At 41.4% G+C, this 12,937-nt stretch overlaps 1 protein-coding gene across 1 annotated transcript in view; it reads right to left on the bottom strand.

Moving 5' to 3' along the window:
- The window catches only part of TMC5 (transmembrane channel like 5), a 52,455-nt gene extending 46,862 nt beyond the window's left edge, over positions 1-5,593 (bottom strand). The window contains exons 1-3 of the mRNA XM_018558464.1: positions 5,520-5,593; positions 4,489-4,721; positions 2,976-3,062 (exon numbers count right to left, since the gene is read on the bottom strand). Coding sequence (XP_018413966.1) covers positions 2,976-3,062; positions 4,489-4,721; positions 5,520-5,593 — 394 coding nt within the window. The remainder of the gene's footprint in view (positions 1-2,975; positions 3,063-4,488; positions 4,722-5,519) is intronic.
- Between the last annotated feature and the right edge of the window lie 7,344 nt (positions 5,594-12,937).

The raw sequence follows: 12,937 nt of genomic DNA, 5'->3' as shown, positions 1-12,937 counted from the left end.
TTTTCTTAGAAGTACCCAACCAATAACAGAGTCTGTTGTACTGGTCTGACTTAAGCATCGTGATTTCTGGTTGGTTGCTATACATGAACACTAATTAGTGCTGCAAGAAACCTATGGTTTCCCATAGCAACCCATCAGAATCCTTTATTCATGTTTAAACCTGTGCTGCAAAAAAGACAGCTGGAAGCTGACTAGTTGCCATGGATAACAAGAACACTTTCTTACAGCATATTTCCTCCATCTTGAGAAGGAGGAAAAACTGCAATTACCGGTCTCTCTATGGGGAATCGGATGTAAATGGACATGTGTCTGTTTACATCAGATTACCCCCCATCCAGCGTGATCTGGTCTGGCAAAACAGATTTCTGACCTGTTTGTTTTTGCAGACTTGGCCGGAGTCGGGGGTAACCGGGTGTAACCGGATGACCGTCCATTTACACCCGGCTGCCCATAGACTTACATTGGGCATCCGATTGGGTCCGCCTGAAAAACTGACAGGTGGACCCAATCGGGCTGCCTGTGTAAAAGTGCCCTTTTGAACTCACACTGGAATTTAGACATTGTTATTATATCATGAATGGCAAGTAGAATGCTATCAGATGGATCCATCACTGATGTACTATCATGGTGAACTACTGGCCAGATATTACCATCATAATTGGACTTTGTTAAAATAAAGCAATGATCTGCAAATGCAGATATAATGATTTGCCACCAAATTTTCCTGACATGTCTACGAGCAGGGGTTGGTAGCTCTGGCCCTTCAGCTTTTTTGCAACTAGAAATCCCATGAGGCATTGCAAGACTCACAGATACATCCAGGACTCCCAGAGGCAGGGGCATGTTGGGATTTGTAGTTAAAGCACAGCTGGAGGGCCGGAGTTGCCCACCCCTGTCTAAGAGCATAATAATTGCAGAGAGTAGAGGAATGTGATGCAATATCATCCAGTTTTTTTAGCTGCTTTTTGTCACCCTGTAGTGGGAAATAAACAGCCTTCTGACTGGTAGGAGTGATAAAGAATTCAGCTTATAGCAGCTGTAACCACCACATTCTGTATATCTTAATGTTCTATTATACTGTATGATAGATGAACATCAAGCTTGTTATGATCACCTCATATAGACAATTAACCAACATTTGAAAAGTATTTATCTTAAAACTGCTATATATAAACTTGAGATGATTGTTGCCTTATCCAAGTTGGGCAACAGCTCATATACATGGGCTTCAGTAAGCATTGCTGTTCAATACATTTTGGGAAATATAGCCGGTGTAGTTGTTACTAGACATGTGCGATTCGTTTCGTTCCGAATCGAAATGCAGACAAAATTTTGGAAATTCGGACATTCGGATGTATCCGAATTCCGAATTACAGTTATAACGAATGCAAACAAATCTGAATTTCCAATTCCAAAATTCCTTTGCGGTAGTCTGGACAACATTTTGTTGCAGCAAAATGACACTAGAAAAAAATAAAAATAAATTTTTAATCTGCAGAAGAGGAAAAAAAAAAAGCGTAGGGTTCCCCCCCAATTCATAACAGACCCTTTAGGTCTGGTAGGAATGTTAGGAGGGACCCTCCCCCAAGTTAAAACCAAAAAAAAAGTGAGCGGGGTTCCCCCCAAAATCCATACCAGGCCCTTTAGGTCTAGTAGGAATTTTAAAGGGGAACCCCAGCTCCAAAAAATGGGGAGGGAGAAACGTGCAGCCCCCCTAACAGTCCTACCAGACCCTTGATCCGAGCACTGGCCGGGCAGGGCAGGAAAGGGGGGGCGATCGAGCGCCCCCCTCCCTGTGCCTTACCAGGCCACGTGCCCTCGGCATTGGGAGGCCACAGGGCTGAGTGAGAAAAATCTTACTGTGTATGGCCAGCTTTAGTCCCCTCGATATGCATGATAATGATCTATTGTTTACATAATTAAAAAATCCATCATATTTAGAGGGTTATTCACAAAGCTGCCGAAGGCAGCCGTGTGAATAACCGACCCGAAGTGAAGTGAGCTATTCACTTCAGGCTTGTACACCGTACATTGGCTGAAATCAGCCATGCTTCGGCTGGCTTCGGGTCGGCCGAACATGCTCAGCCAAAGTGCAGAAGCGGTTCGACTGGATCGGCTGAGCCAAACCTCCGGCAAGCTACTCGCTGCTGTTTGGCCTTTTTTTAAATTCGGTTCTCCATCTGGTCCACCTCTTCTGATTGACAGCAGCAGTGGGTGGGTGCAGTAGCCAGCCTACTATTGGCTATTGTAATTTGAAATGGCCAATAGCAGCCTAGCTATTCATTCCTATGCTATTTGTTTTTTTTTCTTTACGCAGACGGCGGCCTGCGGCAGCTGTCATAATAATGGGGAAAAAAAACATAGCAGGGGAATCAGCAGATAAGAGGGAGATAATGCTTCCCCTGATATCTGATGCTTTTTAGTCTTTGTATTCAGACAGCAGCCACAAAAAAATAAAAATAAACAGGGAATCGTCCGATATCAGGGGGGAGACAGGCTAGGATTGGTCAGGGCATTTTTTAAAATTTTTAAATGGGGAGGAGGACCCCATGCTGTGTTTTTTTATTTGTTTACATATTGCGGAGAGAACAGTCTGCTTCGGCAGACTGTTCTCCCCGCTTCGGCTGTGTGTTAAACTCAGTCGAGCCGAAGCAGATGCGTTCGGCCCGGCTGAGCCATTCGGCTGCTGTAGGGGCTATTGTGAATAGCCCGTACAGTGGCCTTTCCGTTCCACTGAACTGAAGGGCTCCCGCAGTCGAAGCGAGCCGAAGGATTAGCCGAAGGTTCGGCTTAATACTTCGGCTCCTTAGTGAATAACCCTCTTAGACTTTTATGATCCTGAGTGATATTGGAAATTAGCTACAACCTCTCTTCTCTTTTGTAAATTAATACTCTAAACAGTTATCTTGTAAACAATTGTGAACACTGCTTGAATAACCCAACACTGATTTAACATAAGATGCCTAGACTCATACCTCCATCTGATACATCGATTGCATCATCTGTATCCTTGTCAATATCAATATAAGAAGGTCCCTGATCAGACTGAAATGAAGGGTTATCTATCAAAGAAAAATGTGTTAATAGTTACATTTTGTACTGGGCCAAAGCACATGACACCAATAATGAAATAAATATGTTCTAAAAGAATATAAATCAATCTAAACCTATTTATTATCTCCTTAAAATGATTAGTATTGTTACTATTATTATCTCTACGCATATCAGCTATATCTGATGAAGACATCTGGACATGATTTTTTTCAGTGTCAGCTTCTTGATGTGTTGAGATTGATTTAGTAAAGGCAATTAGGCTGTTCACTTTGCAAGGGAATTTGCACTTTTCAGGGGAAGTTTCCCCTTAGTTTAGTAAATGAGGGGAAGCTCTTCTGACTTCCATCACCAAATCGAGTGCAAGCAAAAATACAGTTTTTTTTTTACCTTGCATTTGATTGGATATTCATTGTAAAGTGAATTTTCACCACATCTACTAAACTAAGAGGAAAATTCCCCTGCAAAGCACAAATTCCCTTGGAAAGTGAACAGCCTTTTTGCCTTTAGTAAATCTCCCCCATTGCGTGCAGGAAAAAACATTTATTTAATTGGTTTCAGATCAGAAGTACTGTAAAATTTAGTTTAGGGATTATATTTGTGGTAAAGGTGGAGGTTAAGGGGTAATGCTAGGATTAGTCTGAGGGATAGGGTTAAAGTAAACCATAATCCAGGCAAATAATACAGCAGTGCTGAGGCAGAACAAATGACAGTGTCTGCAAAACTAACATAACTGTGCCTGCAGTTGGACACGGGATATCAGATGTAAATCTATTGCAGTTAAAGTACACAACAGAGGTGAAAACCAATTAACATTGTAATTTACAAACATCTACACTATATGATGACATGTTTTATTGACACCTGTCTATTACATCTATATGAGCTTGTTGGACATCCCATTCTAAAACCATGGGCATTAATATAACGTTGCAACCCCTCCCCCCTCCACTCCTGTGGTAAAGTCTCCACAAGTTTTTGGAATGTGTTTGTGGGAATTTGTGCCCATTCAGCCAAAAGAGTAAGATTTTCAACTTATACCAAAGGTGTTCAGTAGGGTTGAGGTTAGGACTTTGTTGGAGGCCACTCAAGCTTCTCCACACCAAACTTGCCAAACCATGTTTTTATGGACCTGGCTTTGTGCATAAGCACACAGTCTTTTTGGACCAGAAAGGGGCCTTATAATGTAAAGGGCCAGTATAATGGTTTGAAATATCTTTATATGCTAAAGCATTAACAGTTCCCTTCACTTGAAACACCTGAGCTCAATAGTTTGAAAGGTTTCCACCATCTGGTCTTATAGTGTATATTAGTTGTGGGTTTGTCCCTTTTAAATAATTTTTGTTGTCATACATGTGTTATTGTTTCATGCTCACACTTTCTGGGTCTTTACATTGACAATTATTCTGTGTATTTCATGTTGAGTGATCTACTTACAGTGCCCTAGGGCATGTGTATCCTCCTCCGATGTAGAATATCTGGGTATCTGCACATTGTAATCTGTATCCATCTGCTGAGCATTCCTTGGAAGAAATCCTTGATCTCCCCTCCAGTTTCTTTCTTTAGGAAAACTATTGTCATGATTATCAATGTCATCTTCATATGGGTAAGAAGAATTCTGTCTGGATGATAGTCTCGTTAAGGGTCTGGATGAAGGTTTTCCTTGAAGCCTACAGAAAATAGGCTGATTTTTAGTGTGGGGTAATGGAGCAGTACATTATATTCTTAGCAGTCTATAGCAAAATTAGGTGACTTATCCACATACACTTATGTATGTGACCCACAGAAACATGTAAGTCCTGTATTATCGCTGAGAACCACAAACCCATTATATCTTGCATTACAAAGTCTGCATACTTGGCTATATCTAAGATTTAAACCTATGTTGGTGCATGTTAGCCAAAAGATGTACAATAAGTAATTACAAGTTTCTGTGCACAGTTCCTTAAAATCTCTTAATCTACTCAGATATTTGATGTATTTGCTAAAAAAAAAAATGTACAACCAAATCTGTAAATCTGACCATTTGGCACTTGAACCCAAAGTCCCGAAGTATCAAATCTGATATGAATATTGTCATTCTCCTAGTGTATGCCTCTAGTCACAGTTCACCAATATATGCTAGGGCTACAATATTTAACTGATGGTAATAAGTTAGTTGTGTTAAATATCCACACCACATAATCACCCCAAATATAGGTGTATTATCTAACAACCTCTAAATAAAAAGTGGGAACTCCCATTGCTGGTAAATTAATACATACGCAAGATGGCATTTCCCAAGCTGGCTGATGCTTGTAAACAGGCTGCTAAAGGGATACTGCGAGATGTTATTGACCAAATATAGTCAAGCTTCTGCATCCTAACCTTACCTGGAGTCATCTGACAGATTGGCCAGAATCTCATAACTTGTAATTAGATAAGCAATTTTGTGGCAAGTATAAATAAAAACTTTAGTGCCGACGTACCCTCTGTCGATCTCAAGTGTCTCCGAATCATGGTATGCAGAGTTGTAAAACCCATCATTGTAGTTTGAAGCCATGGTAATTGTACTCTATTGTCTTGCGCTTAAGCCTTTACTTTTTTATATGTTTCTTTTGACATGCTATCCTGAAAATAAATATTAGGCAATTCTTAGACAATAGCAGACACAATTAATACAAGTAAACTATGGTGCCATTTTACTGGCTATTTATTTAGAAAGTTTTGGTCTATCCAAACCTAATTTGTATATGTTTAACTTTAGAAGAAAGCAAAGAGGAACAATTTGTGCTGCCATCGAAATACAATATATTCGAATGACAAAACCATTAGCTTTATTGCATGTAATCATAATATTTATCCTAGATACAAATATACAAATGTTCTACTCAAAACTTTTTTTTTTAGCCTGGATAGAGTGGTGCAGAGTGTCAGGTTGTTTTTGGCCATCTGTGTCCTCGCTGCTTAGATGCATCCTTACTACAATGATGATCATATTATACGCCCATCCTAATTGTGTGCATATGTACAACATAATACATTGTTCACTGGCCTGATTTATTAGCTCATTTGGATAACCTAGACCAGGGGCGCCCACAATTTTTCGTCTTGAGATCTACTTTTCAAAGGACGAGCTCAATGAGATCTACCAACGAAAAAACACCTGCATTCCACCTGAATTTTCACTACTTCTTGCAGCTTTCTTTTTCCTGTTTACTGTAAGCGAATTGGAAGACTTAAACACTTATGAGTGTTTTGTGATGGATCAAAGTAATTATTCCTCATAAAATATTTCTCAGGTCAACCTACATATAATAGACTACGCAGTCAATCTCTACAACAGAACCGGAGCTATCATCATTTAGGTATCATCTTAAATTTGAACTCCAGGCCAGTGGTGTATTTTAGTTTGGGGCTGCCATAGGCAAGGCAAAACTCGGGAGTAACCTGTCAGTCACTGGATACAGTGCACATGCTGTATCCAGCTTTTTACATGTTCCGCTATTAGCGTTGCAGGAAAGCTGTCGTCTCAGGGGGGCTGTGCAGGATCTGTGGTGGGCTCTGCAGGGTCTCAGGGGGGCTTTGCAGGATTTGTGATGTGCTCTGCGAGGTCTATGGTGGGAAGAGCCCACCACAGATCGTGCACAGCCCCCTGAGACCCTGCAGTCTGCAGGATCTCAGGGGGACTGTGCAGGATCTGTGGTGAGCTTTGTAGGCTGCAGAGCTCCCTACGGATCCTGCAAAGCCCACCACAGATCCTGCAAAGCCCCCCTTAGACCGGGCAAAGCCCCCCCCCACATCCTGCAGAGCCCCCACAGATCCTGAAGTCTGCTGGATCTCAGGGGGCTGTGCAAGATGTGTGGTGGGCTTTGCAGGCTGCAGAGCCTCCTACGGATCCTGCAAAGCCCCCCACAGATCCTGCAAAGCCCCCCACAGATCCTGCAGAGACCCCCTGAGACCCTGCAGAGACCCTGCATTCTGCAGGATCTCAGGGGGGCTGTGCAGGATCTGTGGTGGGCTTTGCAGGCTGCAGAGCCCCCTACAGATCCTGCAACACCCCCCACAGATCCTGCAGACACCCCATGACACTTTGCAGAGACCCCCTGTGACACTGCAGGATCTCAGGGGGGCTGTGCAGGATCTCTGGTGGGCTTTGCAGGCGGCAGAGCCCCCTACGGATCCTGAAAAGCCCCCCTGAGAGCTGGCAAAGCCCCCCACAGATCATGCAGAGACCCCCTGAGACCCTGCAGTCTGTTGGATCTCAGGGGGTCTGTGCAAGATCTGTGGTGGGCTTTGCAGGCTGCAGAGCCCCCTACGGATCTTGCAAAGGCTGTTCACTTTTTAAGGGAATTTTTTCTTAGTCTAGTAAATGTTGTGAAAATTGACTTTGCAAAGAATACCCAATCACGTACAAGTAAAATGTAAACAAAAACAGTATTTTTGCCTGCATATGTTTGGATGATGGAAGTCAGCAGAGCTTCAGCTCATTCATTACGCTAACGGAAAATTTACTTGCAAAGTGAACAACCTGTTTCCCTTTAGTAAATCAACCCCATTGCATCTTGGTACTTAAACAATTACAAACTAGCTAAGCAAATGTAATTGTAAATTAGGTAGGAAACATACTGTATATAGGGACACCTGTTCCAGTAACAACCTCTTAAATCCACACCACCAAAACAGGAGTTTTGGTGGTGTGGTGTGAGAAGCCCAAATTACAAAATGCCCTTCAAACCCTGCAATCTACCTTTCCATTCCAGCTGGGCTTTTCCTCCATTACTTCTATTAGCAAGGTATTACAACTGGTAAAGGTATATAGTTACTTGGTGACAGTAATCACGTTTAATGGTGACCAGGGCCGCCATAAGGGGGGTATGGCTGATACACATGTAAGGGGCCGGGGCAGCCTGTAAGGGCACTCGGGCACTGCCTGAGGGCCAGCGGTCAGGAGGGGGCGAACGGAGGTGAAGAACGGCAACATGCTAATGGTGAATGCTGAGCTGGAGGTGAAGAAGCTGAAGAAATTGATCAGGAAGCTGGAGAAGCAGAACGAGCAGCGCTGTCAGCAAGTGCAATGTCAGCCCGCACATGCTGCTGCTGCCTCCCCCTCCTGCACAGCATAAGCCAGGCACATGTCTGTCCCAGCCTGCCGCACTTTGCCTACCCAGGCTGTTGCCCACTCCGCTCTGTGGGAGCCCAGGCTACTTCAGCTGAGGCTCTGAGTATTTGTGAACTGCAGTTTATTTACACCAGGATAGACTATCAGATCTGAACCTAGACATAGGTATGGCAATTTCCATGTCCTCTTAAATGTTTATCTAGAAAATATTATCTCTTGTTGTAAAATAAATATTAGAATTCACAAAAGTGTTCAGTCAATGCCCAAGGTCACAGTCCAAATGTATTTATATCAACCCCTGAACTCCAGGAAAAATCTTTATTTTCTGCAGAGGGTGTGTTATTACGCATACATGAGTTGACAGACACTGAAGTTGATTTACTACAGGAGCAGAAAATGTTGTCTTGGCTTAGTGAATAAGGTGCAGCTATTTTCACTTTTAATAACCAGCCATGTGCAAGGGAATTTTAATAATGGGATATTTGCTTGCACATAATTGGATGATTGAAGTGAACATAGCTTCAGCTTATTCAATAGGACAAGTGAACATTTTCTGTGCAAATCGAGCATACATTTTCCAAGATGAACAATTATTTTGCTCAGCCTTTTTAGTAAATCAACCACATTGTGTTCATCAATGTCTATCAGTCTAGATTTTAAGTGTTATTAAGTGTTGGGGGGGGGCAGTGCCAGGGGGACAGAGGGTTGTATAATAAGGGTGCTGGCTGGCAGTTTTCTCATGCCTATAGTGCAGATGTGTGTGTGTGCATACTCTGCAATTATTGCTCCTGACCTCTGCATGCTGCCTTATTTGCTCCTAGTCTATGCACCCTGTCTTATTTGCTGCCTTATTTGTTCCTGACCTCTGCATGCTGCCTTATTTTCTTCTGACCTCTGCACAATGCCTTTTTTGCTCCTGGCCTCTGCGTGCTGCCTCATTTGCTTCAGATCTCTGCGTACTGCCTTACTTTCTCCTTACCTCTGCAATCTGCCTTATTTGTGCCTGACCTCTGCACTTTGCCTTTTTGCTCCTTACCTCTGCACGCTGCCTCATTTGCTCTTGCCCTCTGCATTCTGCCTTATTTGCTCCTGACCCCTGCACCCTGCCTTATTTGCTCCTGACCTCTGCACTCTGCCTTATTTGCTCCTGACCTCTGCACTCTGCCTTATTTGATCCTGATCTCTGCACTCTGCCGTATTTACTCCTTACCTCTGCACACTGCCTCATTTGCTCCTGGCCACTGCACTCTGTCTAATTTGCTCCTGACCTCTGCCTTATTTACTTTTGACCTCTGTACTCTGGTGACTATGGTACCTTTTATTTGCATAATTTGATATAGTTCAGAACCCACAACCCTGTCACCCAGTAAGGGGAAATGATTGCTATATTTAACTCTAGATAGTGAGTAAAGAGTTCTCTTCAGGCTCCCATGCATTACCTACACTTTGGCTATTGCGTGGGTAATCTTTCAGATGCAGGTTTCTAGGCCAGGATGAGCTATGGTGCTGGAGAAGGCTTTTGTGCATTCCATGGACAGCAAAGGTGACAAACAAGAAAGTACTGGAATGTACAAAAAACAGACATTTCACTGGATGCCAAGATTACAAAACTCAGGCTCACTTATTTTGCACATGTCATGCGATCCAATTTACTGGAGAAGGCAATTATGCTTGGATTTGTAAGCGGAAAAAGGAAGCCAGGCCGCCAAAGAGAACAATGGTCAGACACCATAAAAGCCAACTCCAGCCAGAACATGAAACAACTAAAACAAGCAGTACAACACTGAAAAAAGAAGAGAAAAGAGAAGAGAAGAGGTCCATAGAATTGCGGAGAGTCTGACACGACTGAATCGATAACACTAATACGGTGATTCAAGCATATAACATTGCTTCAGTCTCTGTAGTAAGACCTAGGGGTCTATTCACAAAGCTTCTTTTTTTGACTTTTTCACTCTTTTTCTGTTCTGCTCGGTCCCTCTGAGGGACAAATGCAATAAATTAGATGTATGAAAGCTATGGTGTAGAATAACATTTTTGTTAGTTATATTGTATAGTACATTATTTTATACGGGCCCAGGGATCACAACCTGAAAGAAGCAATTTCAGGGAGGTGCCCTTCTCATTTGCCATCTGGAGAGACCACCCCCCTGAAATGATGGCAGATAGCACAGGAAGCAATAGCTTCTTTGCTATCTGCAGTTTTTTTTTTTATATTCTGACAGCTGCTGCCGTCAGAATCAATAAAAACTAAAATAAAAACCCAGCATTGGAATGCATAGCTAGATTCCTATTGGCTATTTCAATTTGTAATATCCAATAGCAAGCTGGCTATTGCACCCACCCTCTGCTGCTGTCAAACACTAGAAGATGACCTGATGGGGAACTTCAGGTCCTCCTCTGCTGATTGACAGCAGCAGTAGGCAGGTGCAAAAATACATATACACATATATATATATATATACAAACACATACACACAAGACTTTTTAGTTGCCATGTCATAATACAAACACTGCATAGCATACCAAAATAATCTTTTACTATCTATAAACCTCAAGATACCATAAAAGTAAAAGGCCATGCAATTACATGTACCAAAGTACACCACATATACATCTCCATAACAACCAAACCACCCACTGCACAAATATCTTTACAGTCATACACAGTTATTTCCATTTCCAGCAGTGGTAGGAGGATAACACATAACATGTTCCAGATCATGGATCTGCTTCATCAGGAGATATTTATGAACATCCAACCAGTCGGGCAATAAACCAGGGACTTCTCCCAGCCAGAGGGAGACCATAGGAGACATAAAAGTCTCCAAAAGGGTCCTGGAACACCAATTTAATACATGGCTTCAATAAATGTGCCAGGCTCGTATGGTAATCACCAAAAGTCCCTTTTGTTTGGTAAATTTTATTTTTATTAAATGAAATTATAATAAAATTACAGACATTAGAAAAGTTTATAGCAAAATAGAAGAAGAAAAAAGAAGAAAATTGATTCATAATATCAAATCAGTATAAACATAATAACAAATTACAGAAAACTGAAGTGAAGTATAAAAGAGAAGGATACATGGCTCTATGCAACCTTGCTAAATTCTGTTGATTAATAGGAAAGACATAAAATCTATAAAAGAGTCACATTTTGGGCTATATTAAACCATAAAATGATCCAAGAAAAAGGAATGTGAGAGAAGATAGTATTTATTTAATACCATCCTTACCATGAATATGGTCAAACCAAGTTTCCACTGCGTCATAAATTGGTTCCAGCTTTTTTATGTATATGTAATAGTGTTTCAAAAGTAATACAATGCGAAAAATTGTTGTAACATTCTTTAACTGAGGGATTTATTTCAGATTTCCAATGTTTAGTTAATAATAATTTCTCTGCAATCGAATTGGCAATGTACATTCCAGCTGTGTTACAATTTTGAATTTGGTTATAAAAGCAAAATATTTGTTCATCTATATACAGCTAAGAAAAAGTATCGGTAATTGGTATCGGCGAGTACTTGAAAAAAGTATCGGTACTCGTACTCGGCCTTAAAAAAGTGGTATCGGTGCATCCCTAATGGAAAGGATCCCACAATCATCCACCACTGTTTTACGTGGATGTCCAGGCCTTTTTGTGTTGAAGCAATCACCAGACTGTTGATCTGGCCAATCCTAATGTTATTGCTATCTCTCTTATTATTTCCTTTTTTTTTTGCAGCCTAAGGATGGCCTGTTTCATTTGCATTAAGAGGTTCTGTGAACACATGTTGTGAGGTGGGGAGAAATAGACCGCTGTTACATTCAAGATGGCCAAGCAGCACTGTGCGTGGCCGAACGGTAAATATATGTAATATTTACCGATCCTTCCTGTGCAGAACAAACACTGGAGTGATCGCTGATCACTCCAATGTTTGTAAATTACCCCAGTATGTGTCCCCAGTTAGGAAATGAACAGGAAGTGCTTTACATCACTTCCTGTTCATTCATGAGTTTCTGAATGGATAGAAGCAGCTCACTACAGAGGCTTCTATCCATTCATAACTTGATAGTAAATATTTACTATCTACAGATTGTGAATGAATAGAAAGCCTCTATCTTTCTATCAATTCAGAACAGAGGGTGCAGAAAAAGAGAGTGAGGACAATGGAAATGTCAGGGGTCTGCTTAGACCCCTGATATTTTCCCACAACCCCCCCTAACAGTAAAATAAATAAATAAACAAATAAAAAAAGAAACAACCCCCCCCCTCCCCCCACACACACATAACATACACGTGAACCATATTGTGGTGTACGCCATGCACATGTGCTGCATTGTTAGAACACATCACAGTGCTTGATTTTTTTCTTTTTAAAATAACATTAATTTAACTGTGTGGCAGAGCATGGCAAATATTACTCTTGAGTTTAGATACAGTAGCTTTAATCTAGAAGGTGACACAGGCTATCAGACTCCATCTATAACTAATACAGTTAAATATCAGTTATCCGGTATTCATCTAACCAGAAAAAAAAATCCCCTGTGTACTCACTGTTTTGCTGATCTGCGGAATGTGTTATCCTGGAAATGATAGTGTATTTCCTCCAATGAATGCTTTTTCCCAAAGGATTTTTCACAGAGAGGCAGGAATGTAACGCTTTTATGATAAAATCATATATTTCCTCCAAAAGTAAGAAGATGCTAATATGTTTTCCTGAAGCTTTCTTCCTTCAGCACAGCACACTAACAGTTCTTAGTACCATTTGTGTGGTAAAGAGCATGCTGTATGAGAATGCAGAA

Source organism: Nanorana parkeri, unplaced genomic scaffold, assembly GCF_000935625.1.
Source record: "Nanorana parkeri isolate BGI_ZX_2015 unplaced genomic scaffold, ASM93562v1 scaffold341, whole genome shotgun sequence".
In the NCBI taxonomy this organism is placed as follows: Eukaryota; Metazoa; Chordata; class Amphibia; order Anura; family Dicroglossidae; genus Nanorana; species Nanorana parkeri.
The sequence above is the reverse complement of the archived record's forward strand: the minus strand, read 5'-3'. Positions and strand labels throughout refer to the sequence as shown.